We start from the raw sequence: 23,268 nt of genomic DNA, 5'->3' as shown, positions 1-23,268 counted from the left end.
CCATTTGGATTGATTAACTCGCATTTCAAGCAATTACTTTTTAATTTGAATGAAACCATACAGAGACATTTTCTTTGGACTGGAAACACACTGCTTTTTATATGTATTTTATCTATCAAAGATCAGACCTTGTTCACATATGCAACCTTTGTTACGTATGTTCCATTTTTCTGGTGTACCTTTTGTGAGGGATTTGTTAAAAATGTACTAGTCAAGTCAAGTCAAGTCAAGTCAAGTCAAGTCAAGTCAAGATTATTTCTATAGCGCTTTTCAAAACAGACATTGTCTCAAAGCAGCTTTAAAGAATTTTAGAAGTTAAGGTGAATGGTGTGCATTTATCCCTGATGAGCAGCCATGCCCGACTGTGGCAAGGAAAAACTCCCTTAGATGTTATGAGGAAGTAACCTTGAGAGGAACCAGACTCAAAAGGGGAACCCATCCTCATTTGGGTGACATCGAGAGTGTGATTATAAATCTTTAAACAATACAGAACACTGGAGAGTGAGAACTAACATGAGCACTGGAGTATAAGATTCAGAGTAATGTTCTTTCTACAGTCTATTACAATCATTTGTGGTTATAAAACTAGGAGCTATCGAGCAACTCATAAATACCTCAACATTTGCGAACATCATAGATCCAACACCAGCTTCTCCATGCCAGTGCCTTTAAACACTCAAGGAGGTCCAATGTCCAAACTCCACATGAAGTGGGATCTGTACTTCTATTGCTCCTCAGTGTGAAACTGCACACTGGGTGATGTTGAGGCATGTGATGTACTGGAGCTGCGGGAAATGTTGTTTCCATGTGACACTGTATTGAAGAGAGATAATATTACAGGCTGAATTACATAAACCTCTCATCACAAAGACAAATAGAAAGCAAATGTTTATTGTGGAGTTCTACAGAGATGTGTGTGTGTGTTTTGGGTATCATATGGTCATTCAAGGCTTCTTTTACAATATTCTTGACAGGTAGGTGAGTGGACTCATTTTACTGTCTTCCAAAATGATAATGCTATCATACACAGGGCACCAGGGCTCACTAAATGGTGTGATGAGTATCAAAATTAAGTAAATTAACACCTATAGGACATTTTTGACAGACATGTTAAACAGCGTTCTCCACTACCAATATTTTAATAACTGGGGAATTATATTTCGGAAGAAAAGTGTTCTTCCGTTTATTACATTTTTTTAGAGGCTTGTAGAATAGACTCCAAGGCCCACTAACGTTGTTTTTAGTGCCTATAAGTTCTCTTGGTTTTCCCCATATTAACAAATCGATTTTTTTATGTTTATAATTATTATATAAATTTGTATCTATTAAAAGTGTACATCATTATTTTCTTTAGTTTTGGAAGTTGAAGGAATGATGGTGGATATTTTAAGTTTAGTTCCAATGGAATAATTCTCTTACTTATCAGAATTACTATAAACAATTCATCTGTGTCTGGAACAGAAAGTCACAGGTATCCAAACATGGCACAGTGTTTGCATGGAAAAAAATTGCGATAACACAAAATATCACACAAACTTTGGGCCAGACATCATTGTTTAAAAGAGATTAGATTTTGAATCTAATATCTCGACTGCCCCACACGCAGATATAATATTCTTTATTGTTTAATTAATCAAATTTTTTGACATAATCAGCATGTATGTAATAAATATCTAAAATATAACACATTTTACTAGACCAATTGTTACGGTAATGTATTTATGTATACCTCTGAATTGTTGTAATATTTTTATTAGCTGTATAGCTTCTAAATATAGATATAAACCTGTTATCAACATTTGATATATTTCATTATTTTTATCTATATCTTTATGTATTCAGTTACCACAGTTAGGAGAGGAGCCAGTAACCTTGACGAAAAAAAGGTTTGATGTTTCAAGATACAGCCAAAAAAAATCTGAAAAAAAAAAACCCACATATGAAAACATTTCCAGTGATATACACCAAGATATTCCCACCTAATCATTCTTTTATCAGTCTGATATGGAAAAGTAAAGGAAAGAGGCTGTATATAAAGCATTGGGGCTCTCTCTGTGTTTTACTTCATCCGGCTTCAGTGAAAAAATGAAACAGTTTCTGATCCTGTGTGTGTGTGTGGCACTCTCACAGTGCATTCGGTAAGACTTGACCTTTTTTTTATTAGTATTTAGTATTAGTATTTTTTTATTAAGTATTATACATAAATGTCAGGACAGAATTTAGTGCTATAATTTAAAATAACAAGACACTTAAATTTTACATTTATATGTCACTAATGAGGACAATAATGCATTTTACTCATGCATTGATATTATATATGAATGCAGCACTTATCTTTTGTTAACTATGCTTAGTAATTGATATTTAACTGATTAATCTTATAATAATTTATGTTACAGGGTGCCACTGATCAAGGGCAAAACTGCACGTCAGAGACTGCAGGAGAAAGGTCTATGGGAGGAATACAGAAAGGAAAATCCTTATGTCCCCTGGATTAAGTTTGTTCAGACTGGTCAGGAGTCCATGACCAACGATGCTGATGTATGTTAACCAGACCCGCATTTTAATTAGGATTTACAGTACATTTTATATGCATATTGTAAATTAATATACTTTTTCTTTTACGTATGAAATATATTTCATACAACATCCGCTAAAAACAGATGCTTTGATATACCTCTATTCTTGTTCCTTTTAGCTTTGCTACTATGGTGTGATCAGCATTGGAACGCCTCCTCAGTCCTTCAATATTCTTATGGACACTGGCTCGTCTAATCTGTGGGTGCCATCTGTCTATTGTTCAAGCCAATCCTGTCGTGAGTATTATAAACTGTAGAATATCTAAAAATCCCTTCATGAAATCCATCTTACTTAATAGAGTCAGATTAAATGCATGTCCATAATGTGTAGAACTAGAGCTTGCACCTTTTTCTTTCTTTAGAGGGCCACAATATGTTCAACCCACAGCAGTCCAGCACTTTCCAGAGCACCAATGAGTCTATTTCTGTTCAATATGGCACAGGCAGCATGACCGGTTACATGGGATATGACACTGTGACGGTAGTTAGAACCGTTTCTTTCTAATATATATTATACATTTATTTATTTATTTACAACATTTAAAAAAAAAAATCATACGGAAATTTTTATTGAATTGTTTATCATTCTTTACCTGCTTTTCAACTCTTTCTGAACATTAAACTAAATAACATTTCAAGAATGGCTAATTCCTTATAGTCAATGCTCCATAACAGAATGCTATGTTACCAGTGAGTGACTCCTTAGCTTTTGTGCTGTAGGTTGGTGGAATAGCAGTGCAAAATCAGATCTTTGGATTGAGTGAGACTGAAGCACCCTTCATGGGGACCATGACATGGGATGGAATTATGGGTCTGGCCTACCAAGCCATTTCCTCTGATAGTGCCACTCCTGTCTTTGACAACATGATGAGTCAGAACTTGGTTGCCGAAGACGTCTTCTCAGTCTACCTAAGCAGCAAGTATGCTAAAGCTTCTTCCTGAAAAAAAAAAAAAACTCTTCCTAAATTAGCACTTTCCAAGTTTGTTTGTTAAAAATCAAAAGTTGTAGTCTGATTTATCTTAAGTAATCTAGCGTACCAGTGCTAGAGACTCAAAGAACTTTTGTACGTCGCTCTGGACAAGGGCGTCTGCTAAATGCCGCAAATGTAAATGTGAATGTAAAAGCCTTAAAACATTTGAAAAGTTCTTTGAAACTTCTACCAAATTGTAAAAAATTATGTTGTTTTAAGCACGGCTAAGTTTGTTTTGAGAACGTGAACTGGGTCTGTGTCAACATTGTAGCGAGCAACAGGGCAGCATGTTGTTACTGGGAGAGATTGACCCCTCCTACTACACTGGCAGCATCTACTGGATCCCTCTTTCCTCTGAGAGCTACTACCAGGTCACTATGGACAGGTAAATAGCAGCATGCTATAATCCTAGATTCATTTTAAATAATATTTCCATAAAGTCCTTTAGCCTGCAAGGTCTGGTACTTTGGCAGTGCAGTTCTTCTCATTTTTACTCTACACTACCTGTGCTTATTTTGGTTTTGATTAAAACTTTTGTTAAATCACAACAAAATAAATCATCAGTAAGTTGCACTGGTCTTTTGCAGCATTACCATTAATGGACAGGTTGTTGCTTGTAATGGTGGTTGTCAAGCTATTGTCGATACCGGAACTTCCTTTATCATTGGACCAAGCAGTGATGTTAGCAACCTGAATGCCTATCTTGGTGCCCAGACAGACCAATATGGAGATGTGAGTGGATGTACAGTATAACTATACTAACTAATAAAAAAAAAAAATCAGCATTTATTGACAATACCGATTTACATTTTTTAAATGCAGTCAGTTGTGAGCTGCAACAGTATCCAGAGCATGCCTTCAGTTACCTTCACCTTGAATGGCTATGCCTTCTCCCTCCCTCCATCCTCCTTTGTCAGTCAGGTCTGTACACCTCTTTTTTTGACTTAAATACTCTGTGTGAGAAACTGTACAAAAAGTGTTTTACCAATTTAGTCAGAACACAAAGATATATGAATATGTAGATAAGTAATTCAACCACTTTATTTTATTTCTAGGGCAACAGTGGCTGCATGACAGGTTTCTCAGGTGGCGACTTTGGAAGCAGCTTCTCCTGGATTTTGGGTGATGTTTTCATCAGAAATTGGTACACCATCTTTAACAGGGCAAATAACACTGTTGGCCTGGCTTCACTGTCTTAAAAACTAACGACACTGTGGATTCAATAACAAACCTGTATGTGTGTCTTATGTGAAAACATGCAAAAGCCTAACTAAAGTGATACTCGATTAAATAAAAAATATTATCATTACAAATCAACCTGTTTGTGTTACTGCTTTATTATTTTATTGACAAGGCAGATTGATAATAACTGGATCCATCTGCAGATAAGGGTCAGGTGAATTGAGTAAAAAAATGTCCATTTTAAGGTCAAGATGTACAGTATAGTATATCATATTATGAATTTGCAGGAAGCTGAGAGAAAAAATGTCTTTTTTACCACACTGGATTAGCTACTTGAATTGCCAGCATGACACATTATCATGTTTATTATCCTTCTTTGTTTAAAAGTGAAAAAAAGTGCCTGTTCTTGAATAATATTATCTTTATTGATCATACACAGTAAGGTACAAAAGACTGAGACCACATAAAAAAAAAAAAATCTGGGATTGTCAAAAATTGGAACTAAACAGATTTTAGAATTAGATTTTTTTTTAAGCAAAGGAAGCACATTTTATTAAATTATTTAATAATTTTAATATTCACTATTCTGCACTATTTCTAATTTCCTAAACAACTGTAAGCAAATTTGTAACTTTAAGCATGTATTCAGGTGTCACTAGATCGTTATTGGAGCAAAAAAGGGGGCACTTATTAAATATTAAGAAATCATCAAACTTAATTTGAGCAAAAGCAAAAATTGCAACGCACATACACACAAGTGAATACTAGAAAAATACTAGGAGGAAAAAATAAATAATAATTATAAATAAATAAATATATATTTATATATATATATATATATATATATATATATATATATATATATATATATATATATATATATATATATATTATTATTTATTTTTCCTCCTAGTATTTTTCTAGTATTCACTTGTGTGTATATATATATATATATATATATATATATATATATATATATATATATATATATATATATATATTATTATTTATTTTTCCTCCTAGTATTTTTCTAGTTAATATATTTATTAATATAATATGTTTATTATATATTCATATATTTAGTTAATATATTTAATATATTTATTAACCACTTTAAAACGTATTGATTATGTTTTACGCTGATCATAAAACTCTTGATATTGTAGCGTACTCTACACTGTCCTGTGTTTTTACTGCATTGTCTGAATCAGAGCTTGAGTTGTGGATGTTCAGGTTCTCATATATGTTAGAAGTTTTGTGATGGCACTTGAAGTCCACTGTGGTGTAGACGAGCTCTTGTGGTGGGTGCTGCAAAATGGCAAAGGCAGGAAAATCAGAACTTTTACAAATAACCCATAATGAAGTTTCACAATTTGTAGTCATGTGAGTGATATATACTGGTGTTTAAAATACACTGCATTTGTCCTAGGCATGTGAGGATGAGTCAATTAGATGAGTCAGGTCTTACTTGTGTGATGTTGGGTAAACTAGGGACGTTTGAACCACATTTATCTGAAATCATAGAAAACACTGTGTTAAGAAATACGAATTCCTGACTATCTGTAAAGTGATTGGATCTTCATCTTTACCTTTTGATTTCTTTTTGTAGTAGAACACAGTCAGTGTGATGAACAGAATGAGAATGATTACCACAACACAAGAAATGGCCCCCAGTGTGAATTTCGAGCTCCATTTGTTGCTGAATGGCAAACAAGAACGGAAAAGTAAAACTAGAGTTGAATGATGCCACATGATTTACACATCCATATGCTATGAATATTAATAAGTTGTGTTTGAGCTTACCTAGATTCCTCCGGGTGTTTCTCTAAAAGTTGGTGTGCTGAGCGGACTGGTGAGGTAGTGGATTTTGGCAAGGCTAGTGTTGGGTTCAGTACAGGCTTACTCTCTACATCATTGTGCAAGAAAAATAACAAAGGTAATAGTTCTATAGCATTCAACGCAAAATACAAAATGTTTTGTTCCATTTTAACTGCAAACATCCTATTGTAGCCAATTTCTTAGAAAGAAATAGTTATTAAATAACTATGCAACAAATTGCCACAGATCATCTGATTTAAATCAAGTAAATAACGCCTTACCCGTGATATCGACTTGAAAAATCATGTGGATGGCAGGTGTTTGGACCACAAAACAGCTGTAAATCCCAGCATCCATTTTACGCAGATTCCAAATTTGTACATCAAAAATTCCAGAGTACTGATAGGTTTCTATTCTTCCTTTGTAAGCATTAGAAACAAACCCCTTGCTAGTCACAAATGCTAGGCACCTTTGGTTGCTGAACTTACAACAGGATTTCTCATAGTTATTGTAATTTGGATGAAACACAAATCTTAAAAGTATTCCTCCAGACTCCTGATGTAGTTGTCCTTCTGTTGGATTTATACCTAAAGAAGCAGACATTGTAGACATCAGGTTTGATTTTTGTAAATAAATTTGTTCTTTTAAAATAAAACAAAAGGCACCTTCTCACCGATTGTGAAACAAAACAGGAAAAAGTAGAAAAGCTTCATGTCAACTCCACACTCTCACAGGCTTCCTCAGAAAGCCAGGATGATTTTGCATAGTCACTGAAATGAGGAACTGCATTTATGGTGTTGAATAGGTTTGAGAAGAAAAAAAAAATCACTTTCATCATAATCTATTTTTCAACCTCTGGCAATCTCTTGGGTAACACACTTTGACCTATATAGTATTATGCATTGAAGAATCACTTATAAAAACAGTCTTGCATAATTATTTCCAACTTTTCAGAATGCAAACACTGTAAAACTGCAGTCCTGTAGAACTTGTTATATATAAGAAGAATGACACATAACTAACATACCAATAAGAATAACATTAGCACATTAAGTCAGAAAAACACGAATAGCAACAATTTCATAGATACTCATACAAATAAAGTAGATTTGATTTATGTGGTATTGGCTTTATTAATGTCAAAGCAAAAACCCTAAATGGAAACAATATACATAAAAAACATAATTGAAACAGGAAATAAAGGCTACTATTTCAGAACATTGTTTAAGAGAAACATAGACCTAGACCAGACTTCCAAAGTACATATGCAGTACCACCAGTAGTCATTATCCTCTTATTCCACATACCAAGCAAATCATAAATACCTAACTTCATATGTTTTTTTGTTTTTTTTTTACAAAGCAGAATAGTGACCGCACAGCAAGATAAATCATTTTAAATAATTATGCCATGATTTGCTTTTAGTTTCCACTATTGTATTTTCGTAATTCTGTATCTTTCTATAATTGTATTTTACATAATATACAAAAACCACAAAATATTGGTTTGCACACTGCCTTTCCTTTATGTAAAGTAACTAAGTTGTTACGTTGTGCTCCAAGGCACTGCAAAAGTCTTTATTCCCCTGCAAAGGTGATGACATCATATTGGATGCCCTGCTGCTGCATCTGCTCCAGCTGTTCAGGTGTGGCCTCTGTGTACACAGTCTGAGCTTGGGCCATGGCTGCATCCGCTACAGCTAGAAACAGAAAGACACTCTTTATTTTAATCACCACCAGGTCTGTTCTGCTTTTAGAAAGCCACTTTCATGACATTCTGTACCATTTCATATTCCCTCTTTGTAGAAAAAAAAAAGTAGAAATGATTATAAAGTGGCTTATTTGTCTTAAAGTGTCTTATTTACAATTTCCTTGGGAGCCAAGCAATAGTTTATTGTTTTTAAATAGAGGTCGATTTTAACATAAGATACTACTGAATCTTGATACCTTCAAATAAAAAGGGCAGTGGTGTCGAAACATTTCTATGCTATTGAAGTAGCGAGCAGGATTCTGTTTTTAAGGAATGTGCATGTGTGCACCTGAAATAAAAACAAAGTTTAATATCCAGGTCTGTGACTTTCTTTATTACTTCATCATTTGTAAACGTGTGTTCCCTGTACAGTTTTAGTAACTATGCAAATAGTATTTGTATTAAATGTAATGAATAATCTATTGATTATATAAAATTGATTATATAAATTAGTTCAAAAACAAGTTTCCTCTGAGGATTTGTACTGATACCGAGTCCTGTTGTCTTCATGTGTTCAGTTCAAGCTTTATGACTATAGTAAATAGGCAAAATATTTTTGTACCCATTTAACTATGTCTAATATTTAGATTTTAAAACATAATAAGATCATGTTTTTTACTTTTAATCTGTGCTAATGTGATAATGGATATTGTACAGGTATAGGAGGTCCATGGGTCCAAAGATATAACAATTCAATATTTTTCATCAGTATTCTTTTCAGTGGCATTCTGACATTAGCCTACAGAATCTGCTCTGCGCAGTAGTAAAGTGTGTTGGTTCGAACATAGGGATTTACCCCCATGAATTTGAAATGATTTTACTTAAACAATGAAAGCAGGTAGAAAAAGGTCATACCGGTGACAGCGGAGTGGGCGGCAGCTTCCAGATCCTCAGGGCTCACTATTTGTTGCTCAGTGCTGATAGGGAAGTACTGGATTTGTCCATTGTGTGTCACAGCAATCTGCTTACACATATTTACAAGACAGCACATGAGGTGCACAGATACTTCCATTAAATCTTTACCATAAATTTACAATTACAGTCTGTAACAAAAGTGTGCCGATGTTGATTTTGTTTCACACCTGCTGTTCCTGTAGGAGTGTCCCATCATGTTCATACTGGATATGAGCAATCTGGCCATCCTCCATCTGAGGAATGAAAAAGACATTTTTTACAACTAATCCAGTACAACTAATCTTTTTTATTATTTTTATTATTTTATTTATTTTACACATTTCATTGATTGTCACTGCAGTATATAAATTTAGCAGATTTAGGAGCATAACTGAAGGTATGGTTGTATTGAGACCTATAATAAAATGCATGCTGACCTGAATGTGGTTGCCATTGGATACGACGACATATTCCTGTGGGATCAAGTGCTGAACACTGTCTTGTGAGATTATGTATTGAACCTGAAAGATAGAGAGAAGAGAATAATATTACTTACATAAAGCAGCCATTAAGACACATGATGTTTAAAAATTGTGTAGATTCAACATATGTTATACACCTAAAAAACAACATGATTCCCATATTCTCCAATTTTCCATTCAGTTTAAATCTTTTCCTTTTTTTTTTCCCCATTACCAATAATGGCAATTTCCTCATTTTTTAAATAGTCATTGAATCAGAGATTATTTTAAGTATTATGCGTCACCCACATGATAAAAAAAAAAGGCCTTCATGGGAATAAAAAGGCACTGCTCATGAAAATAGTCACTGTTTTATGATGATTTTTAAGTGACATTTTACCTAATACAGTCTTCTGACATTCATGATGTCTTGGGTATAAAAAACTTTAGTTTCAAAAATGTTAATAAAAACAGAATGCAATGATGTAAAAATCTCATAAACCCAGATTTTATTCACAATAGAACATAGAAAACATAGAAAATGTTTAAACTAATGAACTGTATCATTTTAAGGGGAAAAAAAAAAGGTAAGAACAGTCTGTATACATTCGGGAAATGAGGTGACCAGTTGTTGTAGTTTTACGAGAGGAATGTTGTCCTATTCGTGTCTGATACAGGATTTTAGCTAATCAACATTCCTGGGTTCTCTTTGTTTTTATAATTATGTGCCAAATGTTATCAATTGGAGGAAGGTCTGGACTGCAGGAAGGTCAGTTTAGCACCTGGACTCTTCTACTACGAAGACATACTGTTGTGATAGATGCATTATACGATCCAGCAATGTCTTGCTAAAATATGCAAAGTGTTCCATAAAAAAGACCTTGTCTGGATGAAAGCATATGTTGCTATAAAACCTGTATATACCTTTCAGCATTGATGGTGCCTTTCGAAATGTGAAAGCTGCCTTCTCTATAAGCACTAATGCACCCTGTACAGACACAGGTTTTTCAACTGATCGCTGATAACAAGACGGAATGTGCCTCTCCTCTTTAGTGTGGAGGATATGGAATCCACGGAATCCAAAAAAGAACATATAGGACATTAAATTACACTTTGGCCCAGAGAAGACAGCAGTGTTTCTGGATCATGTTCACATATGGCTTCTTCTTTGCATGGTAGAGTTTTACCCTGCATTTGTGGATGAAAAAGTGTTCACAGACAATTATTTCTGAAGGTGTTTGTACCTATGCAGTAATTTCCATTACAGAATCATGGCTGTTTTTAACGCGGCGCAACCGGAGGCCCTTGTCCCTTACAGAGATTTCTCTAGATTCGCTGAATCTTTTGATATGTTCCACAATTTCAATGGTAATATATTGTTCCACAATTTGTAGACATTTTTTTTCACAGATTGGTGAAACCCTGCCCATCTTAACTTCTGTGAACTTTTGCCAATTAACATAATTACATACTAAAAAGAAACAGCCAAAGGAAAATTTTTGCAACACTTTCTTTTCCATTCTTTCACTGCCCCATCTTAACTTTTTTGAGATGTGTTGTGGCCAATAACTTTAGCATATACCGTAATTTCCGGACTATAAAGCGCACCCATATATAAGCCGCACCCACTGAATTTGACAAAGATTTTTATTTTGAACATAAATAAGCCGCACCTGTCTATAAGCCGCAGTGTCTACATTGAAACTAATGAACTTTACACAGGCTTTAATGAAAGACAGTGTCTGTTACACAATGTAAAAGGTGAAATATGTTGCGCTTCCTTTAGGAGCATAGCGGTATTTGGGGAATAGGCTGCCGCCGCATTTTTCCGCTATTACTGCATGTGTGCAAGACCGAAGTTTCTTTAACTAACCCGTAACACTGTTGCCAAGAAAAATAAAAAAGCATGAGTTTTGGAAACCTGTCTGTGCTTATATGATTTCTGTTGCAACTGGAGTTAGCGAGCTCTCCCTTCACCCAGACTCAACGCATTACAATGGCTTGTATCTAAACAGTAGCCAACCAAGAAAGTCATTGTTCACTGTCTTCCTCCTTCCTTTCACAACTATTTCTCTCGAGAGTTTATCTTTTGCCATCGTCGTGCATTTAAAAAAAAAATCTTTTTTTTCCCGATGCCGTGCAGCTCAGAACACAGGTGAGGTGCGTTTTTTCATTTCCGATCAGAAATTTAATTGGTCTAATGTTATGGGGTTTAGTTTTTTGGCTTGAAGTTTGTGAAACCGGGAAAAACACAGGAAAATTTCATAAATAAGCGGCTTCGTTGTTTAAGCCACGGTTCAAAACGTGGGGAAAAAAAATAGAGGCTTATAGTCCGAAAAATACGATAATGAATTATTAATAATATTATTACTGTTTAAGCATCTTATATGTTTGCTTATATGTTCTACTGTGAATAAAATATGGACTTTTGAGATTCGGCAATCATTGCTTTTTGTTTGTATTTACTTTTTTACACAGCATCCCAATTGTAGATCGGGGGCTGTATAACAATACAAACCTTTTTTTGATAAGTATGCCAAAGACCTGATATAATAATATTGTCCATATTCTTTTCATAAGGTCTGGTAGCAATCCCCCAGGGGTACAGGATACATCATAAACTGTATCGATATACATTAATGAAAAAAAGTCACCTCTGTCACCTGATTATCTGCTGTCATTAAGTGTTGCACTGTCTGGCCATCAACTGTAGTTATCTGCTGAATGTATGTAGCATCCTCCTGACAAGAAAATAATTGATAAAAATGAATATTTCTTCCCATAACAAACACCATGAGTGGATTAGTAATAAATATAGGCCAGTACCTGGTCAGAGAGAGGTTGTTCCTGGGCCACTATTATATGCTCCTGTCCTAAGGCCTGCTGCAACTGCTCTGGACTAATCACAGTCTGACCTGCCTGCAATGCTTTCACACAAAAACATATTTAAAATAAATAAATAAATAAACCTAATGACAAGACTATGACCAGATTTATCATATGAACTTACTCTGTAGTGTAGCCAAGGCCTCCTCATCACTGTTCACTATAATAGTCTGTTGGGAGCTGCTAGATCTAGGCTTGCGAGGCGGAGGGTCTTGCGTGTGCAGCCTCTCCATGTGGAACTTCAGATGGCCATTCCGGTTAAACCTGAGCCAAACACACACGTAAGTTTTTAAGAATTTTTTTGTATTTGCAGTTTCTTATAGAGTGGTATAGCTCAGGTCATAAGCAGACAAAGTAATGGTTTTAAGAAATTTTGAGCTGTCCCTGGATAAACATTGCTCCTTGTGTAAGGAGGAAAACTTTAAAAGGATGAACCTTTAGTCATTTATTTTATATATATTTCATTTATCTTTAGTAGTCACTTTGGGCCTGGAGCCTATTCTGGAAACAGCAATGCATTATTGTAAGACAAAAATGCACTTTGGATGGGACAGCTGGTTATTGTAGATCACAAATCACACACACAAATAATCCAGAAGCAGGGTTTGGTAGGAGAGAAAAAGACAGAAAACCCAGAGGAAATCTACTTAACAAAAAAAATCAACTTTGTGTCACAGTAAGATCCTGTTTCTCACCTCTGTCCACAGACTTCACACGAGAAAGGCTTCTCATTGGTGTGTGTCATCATATGGCGTCGCAGGTCCTTCTTGTTTTTAGAGGCAAAGCTGCAATTGGTGCATTTGTGAGGACGAAGGTAGGCGTGCATTGACATATGAGTCTAGAAATAAAAAAAAATTATTATGTTTGTGGTAATAAAGGATCAACCTTGTTTGTTCTCTTCTACACTTATAAAAACATTAATGTTTCAGTTTAAGTTGTTTAAGAGCACTGTCTACCTTAACCTCTGGCCATGATGTAGAGGTGAATTCACAGTCTGGACATTTGAAAGTGTTGGGGTCCAGGTGCGCCCTCTTGTGGTTTTCCATGTCGGAGCGGCCGTGAAAAGTCTCCATGCAGACCCGACAGCAGAAGCGTTTGGTGTTGAGCTGCTGGGGCTGGGAAGATGAACTCTGGGATGGAGAGCCTGGGGCTTCACTGCTCAGCTATAGAAGAGAATTGCGCACATTTAGGCATAGACCACCGACTGCACAAACATGCTTCATAAAAGTATATCATAAACACATCAGTATAGTACTTGCATTTACTTTTCAACTAAGGCTTGCAGAATAACCTTCATTTAGACATATAAAAAAAAAAAAAAAAAACACAAACAAGCTGTAATGCTTACCTCCACTTGCTGAAGCACACCATCAGTCAAACTGGAGCTCAGGTAGAACTTCTCTTTGTGTTCTTTCAATGGTGTTGAGAGAGACACCGACTCGTTGTTTACCTCCATGGTTTGATCATCAGCTGAGCTCTCCTCTGCACTGCAGCCACACACACAAAAACAAGCTTAGAAATAATCAAAAGTCATAATGTACACAGGGGTCATTTTCAACTATGTGATAACATTGAATAAATGACTTTCTTTAATGTGGGTGATGCTGGCAGTGCAAAATCATTAATACCTATAAGCAGTAGTGTGAATCTCCTCAGAAGCCTGTTCCACAACACTAAATTCTCTGGCAGTTTCGTAGGCGCTGATGGCAATCTGTGCAAACTCCTGTTCACCTTCTGCTGCCTCCTCCTGAGTCAGCGCTTCCTCCTGAGTCAGCGCCTCCTGCACGAGGGTCTCCCCATTCTCTGACACGTGATAGGTCACCACATTCTGTGGCTGCAGGGATGAGTCTTGACCTGCTGACTCCGCTTCCACCCAAGAGCCGGCCTCGAGTGTCTTGCCATCTGATTTCAGCACCGCGACCTGAAAAGAGAATGAATAAAAATGAAACAAAGAAGCTGTAAAGGCCTATTTGAATCTCTCAAAGATTCTAAAACATGTAATTACTTTTTACATTAAAAATGAAAAATACAAATCAAACTCCAAAATTGCGGTACCTGGAGAGAGTTTCCAACTAACTCTCGTGCATTGCTCATGTTTAGGAGCAGGTCCAGTGCGTTCTGTGCAGACAGATCTGACGACTGACCTACAATGTTTAAAATAATAGAAAATGACTCATCAATGCAATTATGGTACATTTACAGTATGGAGTAATGAAAGTTGTGGAACAGCAGGTGCTATTTAGACCTTGTTCGTAAATGATAGTGGTGTTTCCCAGTTCATCCTGTGATACTGATGCATTCCCCATTGCCTCCATGGTTTGAAGGGTTAAAGGATTTACGGTTACCTGAGCAACAATAATTAGGCAGAGTGGTGAATACTTCAAAAACATACTACTAGAAAATATATATTTTTTATTGTATTATTATAGCACAGTGCAGTTCAATAAAATGTTCAGTAAAAGTGTCATAAAATGTTGATTATCAGAATAGTCCAGACAGTACTTTAGACTGTCAGTCATTTTTATAGAACCACCATACAGGATTTGTTTATTGCAGATGCTCACAAACAGATTTCAAAATAGTGTTATTGTTAATATGGTGAAGTGTTTTTTAAAGAGATTAAAACATTGTTAGTGTTGCCAACTGTGGTATAGCTAGAACACTTTAGGACATGCTCTTATTAGAAAACACTTAAATACAGTGTTAGCACAAACACCACCATCACACCACCAAAACTTACTTATTTTGTTAAATTAAAATATATTAAATAAAACAAGCAGAGTACTCAGACTCCATTTCTCTACTTTAACCACTCAGAGTTGATCTGGGGACTCACAATGGTGCTCCCTAGTGTCTGGCTCTCGTGCTGTTGTTTGAGAGCCTCTATCTGCTGCAGTGTGAAGAAGGGCTTCCTGCGTCTCCTCTCTGGCTCTTCGGGATTGGACTCACACCACTTTTCAAAGGCCTCAGGGTGACGGCACTGCATGTGTAACCGCAGGTTCTTCTTGTGCTTGGTCATGAAGTGGCACATGTCACAGCAGAATGGCTTCTCTCCTGCAGATCACATAGAAATCAATAGATGTGACCTTAGATTTTTGCCAGAAATCACTAATTGTTAGACATTTTACCTTTAGACCAATCGTGGACTGATATCTTGGTTCATTAACTACGCTTTGGGTAAACTGAAAATTCTAAATATAATTTTAGTTTGAGCTATCGTATATGCATTACAGTGGCTACAGACTATTTGTGCTGAAATTAGCTAGCAAGCGAAACACGCTGCATTTGACTGCTACTCAATACAAGTGTCTGAACTCCTAAATTTGAACATTAAATTCAAAGAACCTCCTTCCTGCTCGAATTGCTCACTACTTCTCTACTGTATAAATGAGTTTATAGAAGTATTTAGATCAACCAATGCAGTTTGCTATTCTAAGGATGCAAATACCGCGTAAAAATAAGATCACTCGTTGGCTAGAACACACACTGTTAAGACAGTATACAGGTTTTTTTTTTATCTCTTATCTTGTACCTCACACTCGCCCACAAAAAGAGAAGGCTAATTCCAGAGTCCAGTTTACCCTTTCCATACCTAATTAATATTCAGTGTAGATCTCACTCACCAGTGTGTTTGATAGCAATGTGAGACACCAGGAAGTCCTCTTTGCTAGTGGAGTACTTGCAGTAGTCACATTTGAAAGGTTTGTCATTGGTGTGAGACAGCTGGTGGTTTAAAAGTTGCTTCTTATCGTTACAAGTGACTTCACAAAACTCGCATTTAAACCTGATGTTAAAAACACACAACAAAATATATTTATTTTACTATAGTTTACATTATAAAAAGCTTCAGATTAAAGCAGACTGCAGTCTGAAGTATGAAGATTCAGGAGTAAAGAAAAAAAAACACTTGAATGGCTACTTACAAGCTGTTTCCACAGTTTTGGATATGTGTGAGAAGATGCATTTTGAAAGTATATCGTTTCTTGAAAGATTTTCCACACTGCAAAGTGCACAGAATAAACGTAATTTCAGTCAGAAACTGCGAGGTTGATGACACGTCATAGTTTATATAAATGAAAATGCTGCATTAGTAATTTCCTTACATTTCCAGGTTGTTCTATGGACCAGTGGCAAATTAAAGTAAAAAACTTCTGTGAGTGCAGAGGTTTACATTCTGCAGCAGTCTGGATTGGATGTACACCATTGTTCTAAATTGTTTCCTTTACTAGATTTTTTGATGATTGTGCAAGGCATGTGCAACCAAATTATAATTATTTACTTTATTACTAGTGGTACGGTCTGCAATGTTCTAATTTCCAATTTGCAAATGAAATGGGTTCTGGTCCATTGTCTCATATTTATTCTTTTGGTCTCAAATCCCATTTAGAGCTCTCATTTATTTTTAATCAGATAAGAGTTTCCAAAATTTCCCAAAGTACATTTTCTGTTACACAAAGGGAAATGAAGTACACATATCTTAGTGCACTCCAAAGTGATCTCACACACTCACCAATTCTTGTACTCTCAAAGATAATATTTAAATGTCACACATTTTTGCTTATGTTTATACCTTGTCACACATGTGCGGTTTCTCTGAGCTGTGTGTCTTCATGTGCTGTGTGAGACGTTTCTGCATTGGGTAAACACGATGGCAGACTGGACAGGGGAACTCAGACACCTTTGGGGTCTGGGGAGAACCATCAAAAGACTGCCATCGTATTAAAAACTAATAGTGGCTTCAGATGTATGTAAATGTATATATAATTGTATGTACTTTGAACATAAAATAATAATGAAATCTCACACTGAGCAGCAAATATCAACTCAACAAATGGTCATTCTTACCAGGCCTGTCTTCTTACTCCTGTGCAGAGAAAAAAAAGGACATGTTATAATAATCATCATTTCAAAACAAATAAATAATTACTAAAATCTTTAAATCAGATATCAGTACACTACAATAATACTTCTGAAACCACAACTGTCTGTTCATCTGCATTTTAATGTTACTTGAAAACCTTACTTCTCTTTGTTGTGAACTGCAGAATGTCGGACAACGTCCTTCTTGTAGACACTTGAATAATCACAGACGTCACACTTAAAAGGTTTGGTACCTTGGTGGTTGAACATATGCTCCTGCAATACATGGAAAGAACGATGGTAAAATAACCAAGTTACAGCTCTTTGTGAAGGCTAAAAATCTGTCAGATAACCTCATTCAGTTTTACCTTAGGAAACAATACCTAACCTATACCTGACAGGTACTTTTCAGCTTTTCTTATTTAGCTGAGAGAAAGAAAAAAAAAAGACTAAACAATTTTACCAGCTTACCTTAAGTGAAGACCAACGTTTACACCGGTAACTGCACTGCTGGCACTTAAAGCGTTCTGGATCGTTTCCCTCGTGTGAATCCACATGAAATCGGAGATCCTCTTGAGACAGAAAGCGTGACCCACAGATCCAGCAGTTGTGAGGTCTCAGCAGAGGCTTGAGGGATTTGTAGTACTTGCTAAACATACAAAAATGATGAAAACATTGTCACAAGTGATAGTATGTCATGTTCTGGCTGATGAATGAACTGTATATGCACGTTTACACTTGGTAAATGATGAATGAAAGATACATTAGAGGAAACCTACTTTCTGTTAATATATTTTTTATATTTCTTGCGAAGAAAACGCCTTGATGGTCGTCCCCGCTTCCGTGGGAAAAACTCATCATCATCAGGGCAATTATTTGATGAGGGATCTTTGTTCTCTGAATCTGATTGGCTGACACCTTGCTCTACAGCACAACCATTAGATACAGAGGAAGCTCCATTCTCCAGCCCAGAGGAACTGGCCTCTTCAGGAGCTTGGGAGTCCATTGAAGTGCTTGTCTGAGGTCCTGATGCTGCTGTTGCTGTAAAATAGATTCGGTTTTTTTTTTACTACAAAAACCCATTAAAAAAAATGTGATAGTAAGGAGTACATATTAAGCTTAAGTCAATGGTCTCTAACATGTGACCCTTTAAAAAAAAAAAATGTTTTGCAATTTATGTAATGAATCCACTTATTTATTGGGCCTTTTTCTATGGTGCATGGCCATGATGAGGAAAACGCTCTTACATGTACATGTTGTTATATAATGAACAACTAACAAACAGCTTTTTAAAGTTTTGGTTCTAATAAATAATACATGTAATACAGAGGAGCACACAAAATCACTACCGTTTTGTAATGTTGGTTTGTTAGTCACTGACCTGTGTAACTTTGGGGGAAGAGAAATTTACGTGGCGGGCCCACCATCCTGCGAGGTCGCTTTGAGTTAAAGGAGAAAGATGAAGAGCAAGAGGCAGATGACGGTCTGTGTGTGGTCGGCCTGCTTCTCAGCTGATCATTCGCTGGGTTATAGTCACTGTCCTCTGTGTGTGTGTGTGTGGGGTGGAGAGGGTTGGGAGGGGTATCACTTAGGATAAATACATTTAACCAAATATAGTGCTTTGCACCCATACAATATCAATAAGAAAGGGAAAAAAAAAAGAATTTACCTTCAGGATCATCAATGGCACCAGCATCTACGATGTCATCTTCATCTTCCTCTGGCAGCTCTTTCTTCATCTGTCCCCCTTGTTGTGCCAGCGTCTCAGATTTTCTTGGTCTTCCACGTCCTCGTTTTTTAGGAGGATTTCCTTTGTGGCAAACATTACAAAAACTTATAAAGACATTTTAACGATTGCAACCGAGAGTAATTTCAACTAACAAACTTTCCATGCGCTTCTTATGTTTTTTTTTCGTCCCTTTCAGCATTCCGTTCAAATTTCTAAATCATGCTTCGATTTTTTTCATATTTTAACATAATTTTTTTCAACAAAGGGAAACCGGTTCTTTGTGTCATGCTTAACAAAGAAGCCATATAGTTTAAAAAAATGCAAATGTAAAAATGTAAATGCAAAAAAAAAATGTATCCTCACCTTTAGGTTTAAAGTGCCGGTCTCTCATATGATTGATGAGAGTGTCTTTAGAAACACTCTTATATGGACACATCTTGCACTTAAACTGTTGCACAATGACCACCTCCATCATTTCTTCAAGCTCAGCCAGGTCAGGAGCCCTGTCCCCTGGCCCTGCCGCCACTCCAGACTCCGCCACAACACCATCGTCCTCCCTGGGTGCTGCCTCAGGCTCTGGAAGGGTTGCGTAAGTACCACTGCTGCTGATGTATGGCCCGGCTTGGCTATCACTGCATTCCATCTGCTCTTGTAGATGAGAGCCTGCTGTGTCAGCCAAGGAGTGCCGCACAGTGCCATCATCCACACTGCTGCTGTCGCTACATTCAACTGCATTGCTGCACTCGGCAACATAGCCTCTAAGCGCTTCCTCAGACTCGTCCACACCATAGTCTTCAAACTGGGACTGACCTGGATCACCCGTCTGATCTGGATCAGGCTGACTAATGCTGCTGCTGCTGCTGCTGCCATCCTCATGTTCAATGTAGTCTGAGTGGCCTGGCTGGTCTGGCTGCAGACTCTCTGATAAGTCGGCCTGATCTAAGCAGGTGGAAGTTGGCCCATCTGATAAGGTGTCAATAGTAAGGCGGCTACATAGTGCAGAGGAAGACATCTGTGCTACCATGGGAGCTCCTACAGAGAGAAAATGATATTTTGACAAAGGTTGAGGTTAACAAAAAAAACAGGTAATGCTAAACAGAGCCTTATAATGATTTTTTTTTTTTTTTATGTGCTCACCATCATCAGGTCCTTGCAGAATCAGATACTGAGTGGTCTCTGCACTGTCGTCGTCTGCACTTGTTACTGCAATACAACCTGTAGAACAGAAAAATAAAAAAACATGAAATAACTTGGAAAACATATTTGCTTTCGTTTTAAACAGAGAAGCTTAATATTGCGCTCTAGTGAACAGTTAATATAATATGATAGACAAGTATTTTCCCACCATTCATTATATCAGGCCCAATGGTGGACTCGATTATTTTGTCAATAGCAGAGCCTAGGTCGGAAGAGGTGGAAGCTGTTGAGTCAGACACCATCATCCCTCCTTCAGATACAGCACTGGAGTGCACGAGGACCTGTGGTGACTCGGACACCAACACTGACTGGGTGACTGTGGACACGCTGGAGACACTGGTGGACTGTGCGACAGAGGAGGAGTCTGGGAGATGAACACCACGTACGTCTGTACTGGAGCTTGTCTCTGGGATAAACACCTATCACAACAACAAACCAGGGAGAATAAGAAACCACAAAAAATTTATTCATGTATATAACCAAATGACCTTAAACACTATACATTTTCGAATTAACTGACAACTCTTCCTACCACAAGGCCCTCAGAACTCTGTCCAACATGGCAGTCAGACTCAGGTGCGAGGGCTGGCAGTGTGGCTGTGTCACTACTGTCTGCAGACATCGCTTCGGAGGACTCCATTGCCATGCCACTCTCGGATGGCTCCTCCATCCCTGAATGCCCCACATCGCTGCTGCTCTCCACTTCCATGTCCTCTGAATCCATCTCTGCTCTGGAGGAGAAATTGCATGTAGTTGTGTCTGACTATGAGCTTATGCCTATAACAGATCATGTGTATGTGTGAAACTGTAGGTTTTGTGAGCATTGCTTCGGCTTCATAGCTACCTGGATCAGTAGCAAATGATGGTTAGTAAAGATTTATCTAGTATTTGCAATAGCTTATAAAATATAATTCAGAGTATATGACAAGTTTAAATGATTGATAGGTTGGTGACTTTTACCTACATTTAAATACTCTTTTTGTTTATTTTTTTTATTGGGGAAAAATATAATTTCTTCCATCTACAGTAAACATTTTATCTTGGTCAGGGTCACAGTGTATATCCCAGGATATGCACTGTGGTAATATCCCAGGAACACTTGAATAGAGGCCCATGTATTCCCTGGATTGGGACACCGAAGTCAATGAAAGGGCAGTGTGCAGACACATTCACATCTAGAAATGGTTTATAGTAACCAATCTGCTTACTATCACGTAGAACCGTCGAAGCGAACCATAGACACAGGGAAAACATGCACAGAAATCATGTTCCACCAAAAATATATATTGGATAACCTAATGCAATATTGAGACCTCACATAGTTATTTTTCGTTTAAGTTTAAGCTCTTTAAGTTAAAAACTATACCAGATAATGTGAATTTAAAATATGGAGTATTTCTAAACAATTCCTAAACTCAGATAAAGCTAAAGGAGAGAAAAGGGTCAAATGAAACCTTCATTTATTAAAATAAAACGTGTGAGAAAAGGTTGAATTCTGCTTATGGGGACTTTCGAAGGAAAAAAAGAAAACTGTCGTTTCCCTCTGATTTCCCTCTTCGTATGGACACGAAGTTAAAACTACTAAATCAACTAGCAAGGAACGACTGGATAAATGTATGTTTGTCTGCTTTAAATTGCTTGATGGAGTCCAACTTTACCAGAGTCCAACATAACAAACACAAACCCCTTCACACAGTATATCATGAATTCATGCTAACTGGCTACGATTATGCACCGCAAACACTTTATCCGTGTTTATTTCATTTTGCGTTTTAATTTAATCCCATGTCGAAAATATATGTTAACCCTCAGATACGTGATTTAAATCGCAATATCATCTTCGCATTAGTGACAGAAGCACAACACACAGGGAGAGCGTTTCGTTCAGCTAAAACGACTCAATATTCAAGGACTAGAAGGCCATATTTGTATTTAGCATTCCTAAACGTGAGGGAAAATATAAGTAACTCCTAATATGATTTAAAAGAATAGCTTTATTAATTCATAAACCATATAAGGGTGTACAATTCAGGCCAAACTGCGCCCACTCGTTGCAGCGTACTGGTTTTAAATGGGGGGAAAAGCTGCCCTTCGTCTTGCCTGCAGCACGGCGCCATTTTAGAGCCTCGTTCTTTTCCACTCAGGCAGTGTGAGAAGCTGCTCAGGGACCTCGAGGGCCTACATGCGACACAGACCGTCCGAATTCTCCCCCTGAATGAAAACGAAGCGTAAACACGGCGACAAACTTCGGACGCCAGACATTTTACTTACCATGAATGCGCTTCTTTTTTGTGTTCGTAGTCGCCGATGCTCTTAAATAAATAAGCCGATGGACGCGATCCTCGCTACCGCTTTCTAGTCGGGCGCCATCAGTATTTCCTCGCTTCCTGTTCCAGCTGACCGGATCCTATTTATCTGAGAGCTCAAGCTCCTCTCTGTGTCTCCTTATTTCAAATTAAACTTAAGAAAATATCATTCAGACTTCGATTGCACAGATATGCAGTATAATAGCGCGCTGCCATTTTTTTGGAAAAAAAAAAGTAGCTTATTGTCAGATTTCAAAATGGTTTCTGACTTTTCCTCAGTTATCAATGTACTGGAATAGAGCAGAGTCTCTTAAACCATTTGTACGGGTCACTTAACAGTAAAGACCCCTTAAGTACACATTTACTTACATTTTCATTAACACCAAAGTGCACAATTATATATATATATATATATATATATATATATATATATATATATATATATATATATACAGTACAGACCAAAAGTTTATATATATTATATATACAGTACAGACCAAAAGTTTATATATATTATATATACAGTACAGACCAAAAGTTTGGACACACCTGCTCATTCAAAGAGTTTTCTTTATTTTCATGACTATGAAAATTGTAGAGTCACACTGAAGGCATCAAAACTATGAATTAACACGT

At 36.8% G+C, this 23,268-nt stretch overlaps 3 protein-coding genes across 8 annotated transcripts; 1 reads left to right on the top strand and 2 right to left on the bottom strand.

Annotated features, from left to right (window-relative positions):
* Nucleotides 1-2,077: 2,077 nt before the first annotated feature.
* Nucleotides 2,078-4,831, top strand: LOC124400454 (pepsin A-like). The gene is made up of 9 exons (XM_046872305.1): nucleotides 2,078-2,138; nucleotides 2,400-2,541; nucleotides 2,699-2,816; nucleotides 2,942-3,060; nucleotides 3,300-3,499; nucleotides 3,822-3,935; nucleotides 4,138-4,282; nucleotides 4,373-4,471; nucleotides 4,606-4,831. The coding sequence occupies exons 1-9, from the start codon at nucleotides 2,086-2,088 to the stop codon at nucleotides 4,747-4,749; spliced, it is 1,134 nt and encodes a 377-aa protein (XP_046728261.1). The 5' UTR covers nucleotides 2,078-2,085; the 3' UTR covers nucleotides 4,750-4,831.
* Nucleotides 4,832-5,841: 1,010 nt separating this feature from the next.
* LOC124400289 lies at nucleotides 5,842-7,406 on the bottom strand. 2 transcript variants are annotated; one of them, XM_046872009.1, is made up of 6 exons: nucleotides 7,216-7,406; nucleotides 6,832-7,137; nucleotides 6,536-6,638; nucleotides 6,322-6,431; nucleotides 6,201-6,244; nucleotides 5,842-6,040 (listed from the first exon to the last, which is right to left on the bottom strand). In XM_046872009.1, the coding sequence occupies exons 2-6, from the start codon at nucleotides 6,905-6,907 to the stop codon at nucleotides 5,876-5,878; spliced, it is 498 nt and encodes a 165-aa protein (XP_046727965.1). In that variant the 5' UTR covers nucleotides 6,908-7,137; nucleotides 7,216-7,406; the 3' UTR covers nucleotides 5,842-5,875. The 2 variants fall into 2 exon arrangements, with proteins under 2 accessions (XP_046727965.1, XP_046727964.1); XM_046872008.1 differs by having other exon boundaries at nucleotides 7,224-7,406.
* A 248-nt stretch (nucleotides 7,407-7,654) lies between these two features.
* Nucleotides 7,655-22,904, bottom strand: LOC124400240 (zinc finger protein 335-like). 5 transcript variants are annotated; one of them, XM_046871927.1, is made up of 28 exons: nucleotides 22,598-22,904; nucleotides 20,859-21,057; nucleotides 20,475-20,745; nucleotides 20,267-20,344; nucleotides 19,493-20,161; nucleotides 19,070-19,210; nucleotides 18,782-18,943; nucleotides 18,180-18,441; nucleotides 17,872-18,049; nucleotides 17,564-17,676; nucleotides 17,386-17,404; nucleotides 17,111-17,248; nucleotides 16,464-16,540; nucleotides 16,164-16,324; nucleotides 15,377-15,594; nucleotides 14,786-14,885; nucleotides 14,596-14,684; nucleotides 14,169-14,461; nucleotides 13,889-14,027; nucleotides 13,497-13,703; nucleotides 13,236-13,378; nucleotides 12,665-12,804; nucleotides 12,481-12,581; nucleotides 12,309-12,395; nucleotides 9,631-9,714; nucleotides 9,382-9,447; nucleotides 9,155-9,260; nucleotides 7,655-8,249 (listed from the first exon to the last, which is right to left on the bottom strand). In XM_046871927.1, exons 2-28 carry the CDS (start codon nucleotides 21,048-21,050, stop codon nucleotides 8,128-8,130), a joined length of 4,356 nt encoding a protein of 1,451 aa, XP_046727883.1. In that variant the 5' UTR covers nucleotides 21,051-21,057; nucleotides 22,598-22,904; the 3' UTR covers nucleotides 7,655-8,127. The 5 variants fall into 5 exon arrangements, with proteins under 5 accessions (XP_046727883.1, XP_046727886.1, XP_046727887.1 ...); XM_046871930.1 differs by having other exon boundaries at nucleotides 12,318-12,395; XM_046871931.1 differs by having other exon boundaries at nucleotides 17,111-17,227.
* Nucleotides 22,905-23,268: the final 364 nt, after the last annotated feature.

This window comes from Silurus meridionalis, chromosome 17 (genome assembly GCF_014805685.1).
Source record: "Silurus meridionalis isolate SWU-2019-XX chromosome 17, ASM1480568v1, whole genome shotgun sequence".
NCBI lineage: Eukaryota > Metazoa > Chordata > Actinopteri > Siluriformes > Siluridae > Silurus > Silurus meridionalis.
This window is presented reverse-complemented; position numbering and strand designations above follow the sequence as displayed.